General features: G+C 64.2%; 1 protein-coding gene across 1 annotated transcript in view; it reads right to left on the bottom strand.

The window, feature by feature from the left end:
* CASKIN1 (CASK interacting protein 1) overlaps positions 1-4,256 on the bottom strand; it is a 17,486-nt gene that overhangs the window by 8,787 nt on the left and 4,443 nt on the right. Inside the window, exons 2-7 of the mRNA XM_012554586.1 lie at positions 1,947-1,998; positions 1,748-1,845; positions 1,213-1,358; positions 1,020-1,115; positions 736-866; positions 145-253 (exon numbers count right to left, since the gene is read on the bottom strand). Of these exons, the coding sequence (XP_012410040.1) occupies positions 145-253; positions 736-866; positions 1,020-1,115; positions 1,213-1,356 (480 nt within the window). The 5' untranslated portion in view covers positions 1,357-1,358; positions 1,748-1,845; positions 1,947-1,998. The remainder of the gene's footprint in view (positions 1-144; positions 254-735; positions 867-1,019; positions 1,116-1,212; positions 1,359-1,747; positions 1,846-1,946; positions 1,999-4,256) is intronic.

The raw sequence follows: 4,256 nt of genomic DNA on the forward strand, positions 1-4,256 counted from the left end.
CAGCCCCAGCCCCTTGCTGGCCCCAGCACCCCTAGCATCAGCTCCCATGGCCCCATCCAGCCCCCCAGCCCCAGCCTCTGCCTGGCCCCAGCACCCCTAGCATCAGCCCCCACAGCCCCACCTGGCCCCCAGCTCCCAGCTTACGTCGAGCAGCAGCCGGACCACTTCCGTCTTCCCGCAGAGCGCAGCCTCGTGCAGGGCCGTTCCGGACTTGGTCTGGCGGTTAATGTCAATGCCGGCTTGGAGGAGGAGTCTGGGGAGGGCAGGAAAGTGGGCAGAGCCCTGCAGCAGGAGCCCTCTGCCCCAGCCCCCAGCCAGGCCCCAATTCCCTGAGGATGGGTGGCCGACCCTGCCCAGTCTCCCCAGAGACACTGGTGGGAGGGCCAACCCAGCTAACACCCTCAGCTGTTGTCTTGTCTGATGGTAGCCTCGGCCATCCTGTGATGCCCACTTTGTGGATGGGGAAACTGAGGCTCAGAGAGGTTAAGTGCCTTCCACAAGGTCACACAGTATGGCTGTCCGGCTGTAAAGGCCACTCCCTGGCCAGCTCCCAGGCAGTCTCCCGCCCTAGCCCCACCAGCTCAACCTTTACGTGGGCGGCTGCAGGGCCGACCATGTCCCCACAGCTGCCTACTGCCCTGTCTCTCCTGTCGCAGCCAGGAGCAGAACCCCTCAGCCCAGGACACCATCGAGTCCCAGGCTCCCAGGGCTGGGAGCCCTCCCACACGACTATACCTGATGATGTCGATGTGGCCGTTCTTGGCTGCCAGGTGCAGGGGGCTGGTGCCATTGGGGTCGGTGGTGTCCCCAGGCCGGGGCTCCAGCAGCGCAGCACACATGTTGCTACTCAGGAGCAGCTGGACCACCTTGAAGTGGGGGGCAAGGCAGGGGGCACTGGCGTGGGGCGTGGGTCTCAGGGGTCTGCCCCACCCCTACCCCAGGCAAGGAGATCAGAGCAGATGGAGTGGGGGGTGGGGAGCTGAGCCGGTCCCTCCCACTCAGCTCCCAGAGAGACTTACCCCAACACGGCCAAACTCGCAGGCCAGGTCCAGGGGTGTCTTTCCCGAATTGTCCACGATGCAGGGGTTGGACTGGTGCTGGAGCAGCATCTCAGACTGCGGGGGACCCACAGGCGCCTGTCAGGACATGCTGCCCGGCCCAAGGGTGCCCGCCAGGCCACGCCGCCCTCCCTGCCCACAGCCCGGCCCTCACCACGTCATAGTGCCCATGCTGAGCTGCCAGGTGCAGGGGGATGTGGCCCTCGTCTGACGGGACATTCACCGCCGAGCCTGCCTTCAGCACCAGCTTCATGGGCTCCTTCCGGCCCTGCCACGCCGCGTAGTGCAGCGGCCGCATGCCTGGGGGAGTGGGGGCTGTGGGGGCTGACCTGGCCCGACCCTGAGCCCAGGCCTGACCCACAGGACACTGATCCCATGAGGACCTGCTCTGACCCAGACAGAGACCCTGGGCTATGACCACAATCAAGGGGCTGTCCAGGCCTCAGGGCCCCACCCCTGACCCTGGCCCTGAACCCTGGACTGTCCAGACCTCCAAGGACCCCACCCCTGACCAGAACACTGGACTCCAGACCATCCAGGCCTCTGGGGGACCCCACCCCTGACCTGGACCCTGGACCATCCAGGCCTTGGGAGACCCCACTCCTGACCCTGGACCCTGGACCATCCGGGCCTTGGCGGACCCTGCCCCTGCCCCAGGCACTTCGTGTCCCTGGCCCCACCGGCCCTACCTTTGTTATCCTTGATGTCCACGGCAGCCTGGGCGTCCAGCAGCAAGGAGATCAGCTCAGTGTTGCCATTCAGGGCCGCGTGGTGCAGGGCGGAGAAGCTGGGTGGGTGGCAGACACGTATGGGAGGGGGTTGAGCACTCCCCAGCACCCCAGGAGCCCGATCCCCATGCCAGGCTGGTGCCCTTGGCTAAAAACTCACCCGTCTGCGTCCTGAAAGTTGACATTGATCTTCTTGGTGGAGCCCAGGAGTTCTAGGGGTGGGAAGGGGGCATGGTGAGGGGAAGGGAGGCCCAGCCCTTGCCAAGGCCTACGTGGCTCCCAGCCCCTCTAGGCCCTGAGAGCAGGGAGGGGTGCTGCTGGCCCCCGGTGGGCTCAGAGCCCAAAACATTCACTCACTCACTCATCTGTGCCCTGTGCTTGGCTCCAGCACAGCTCTGTGGACCTGCTGTCCCGCTGCACTGTGAGGTCAGGAGGGTCAGGGTGCCGAGCCCCCGCTGACCCTGGACAGGAGGCAGCGTTGGGCACGATACAGCACACACGTGTGCACACGCACCCCTCCCTCTCTGGGACGCTGGTGGAGCACCCTGCAGCAGCAGGAGGAGAGAGCCGCCCAATCTGTCTCTCAGAAGGACCCAGATGGGGCCGGGGGTGGCCCGGCGCGGGGGAACATGAGAGACGGGGTCTCACTGGGGATGGCAGTCCATGGGGCAGCCTCCCCACTCCCGAGCCCAGGCCTGTGCAGACCACCCACCCTGCCTGGGCCAGGAAGGGCCAGGGCGTGAAGGGCAGAAAGGGGTGCAGGCAGGGTGCCCAGTGCCCCCGAGTGACCCAACACGAGCGCCCCTCTTGTCCACACGGGGCCACGCCCAGCCCGCCTGAAGCCAGAGGGGCCTGACGCCCTCCCTCTGGGCCTCCATCTCCTCCTGGGCCCCCCTGTCCTGGCCCCCACCAGCCGCCTGACAGAGAAGGGGAGCCCCCCGCACCCCCGACCCGTGGACTCCAGTCCAACAGGACTCCGGCCAAGCCCCTGCCTGCCCAGGCCATGGTTACATAACCCATTTGTGGGTCAGACGCTCTGTGAGGGAGGGGGCTGGCGGGACAGAAGCCCCTTTGTCCAGGCCCAGGATGGGGTGGGGGGAGGGCCCCAGGGCGGGGGAACCAAGAGAGTGAAGCCACAGAGAGCCCAGAGCTCTGGGTCCCCAGCAGCCCCTGTGCGCAGGCACGGGTCACCCAGCAGCCAATGAAGCCCAATGGACCTGGGTTCGAATCCCAGCCCTGCCACCCCGCCACTCACTGGGCCAGACCCTGGCCCCTGGTCTCCTCCTGAAGCTTGAGACACAGGGTTGGGGGGGCACTGGCAGGGCCGGCCTCACAGACGAGCATGCATTAGCAGATGTGAAGCGCAGGGTCCGGCAGGAAGTCGGGGCCCGGAAATTGGCAACCACTAACATTAGCTATACAGGAATCCCACCCCCACCCTTGGGAGCAAGCGAGGGGTTTCTCCTGCAGGAGCAGAGGGAAGGCTCCAAGGAAAGAGGTACTCCCAGCCTCCCCTGTGTCCTCCCTCACAGCTCAGACACCTTTGCTGGCACCGCGGTTCCTCACCCTCCCCTCGGCAGGCCACTCAGCCAAAAGCCTGGCGTCATCCCTGGGCCCTTCATTGCACCGCTTCTACCTTCTCCATCAGTAAATCTTGTTGGCTCTGCCTTCAAGATACTCACACCACTTCTCACCCTGCCACCACCACTGCCACCACCCTGGTCCAAGCCTCCTCTCTCACTGGCATCCCTGCTTCTGCCCTGCCCCCGTCTGTCTGTCCTCCATGCCCACTGCAGTCAAGGAGGCCCTGTTAGAACATCCACTAGGACCACTTCACCCATGACTTTCACCACCCTTCTCCAGCCACTCGGGCCTCCTTGATGTTCCTCCAACACACCAGCCGCTCCTGCCACAGGGCCTTTGCATGTGCCGTGTATGTGTGGTTTCTTCTCCCAATTAGCCTGCGACTCCCTGTCTCTCCACCTTCAGGTCTTTGTTGAAATGTCCCCTTCTTAGTGATCCCTCCCCAGCCTCCCTGTCTAAAACAGCAACCCTCTTCCCATTCTGCTTCTGTTGTGTTCTCGCTAGCCTCGTCACCACCTGCCACATCACGTATTTTCCTGACCTATCTTGTTTATCGTCCGTCGCCATCGCTAAACGGAAAGCTCCAGCTTTTATCTGTTTTGTTCACTGCTGTGTCTTTGGTGCCTAACACCGTGCCTGGTGCGTTGGAGGCGCTCAGGGATTTGCTGGCTGACCTTAGCCTTGTCCATGTGCTCTGTGCAGCTGTCGGGCCAGCAACCTGCACAGCTGCTCAGAAGGGCCCCGTGCCTGGTTGAATGTCCTGCGGTCGCCATCTTGAAAGTCTTAATAATTTCTGAGCAAAGAGCCCCACACTCGTATTATGCCGTTGCCTCTCCCCTGCCTGCCCTCCACCCCAACGCTCATCCCCCCGCCATGCTCATCCCCC

Source organism: Trichechus manatus, unplaced genomic scaffold, assembly GCF_000243295.1.
Source record: "Trichechus manatus latirostris isolate Lorelei unplaced genomic scaffold, TriManLat1.0 scaffold00024, whole genome shotgun sequence".
In the NCBI taxonomy this organism is placed as follows: Eukaryota; Metazoa; Chordata; class Mammalia; order Sirenia; family Trichechidae; genus Trichechus; species Trichechus manatus.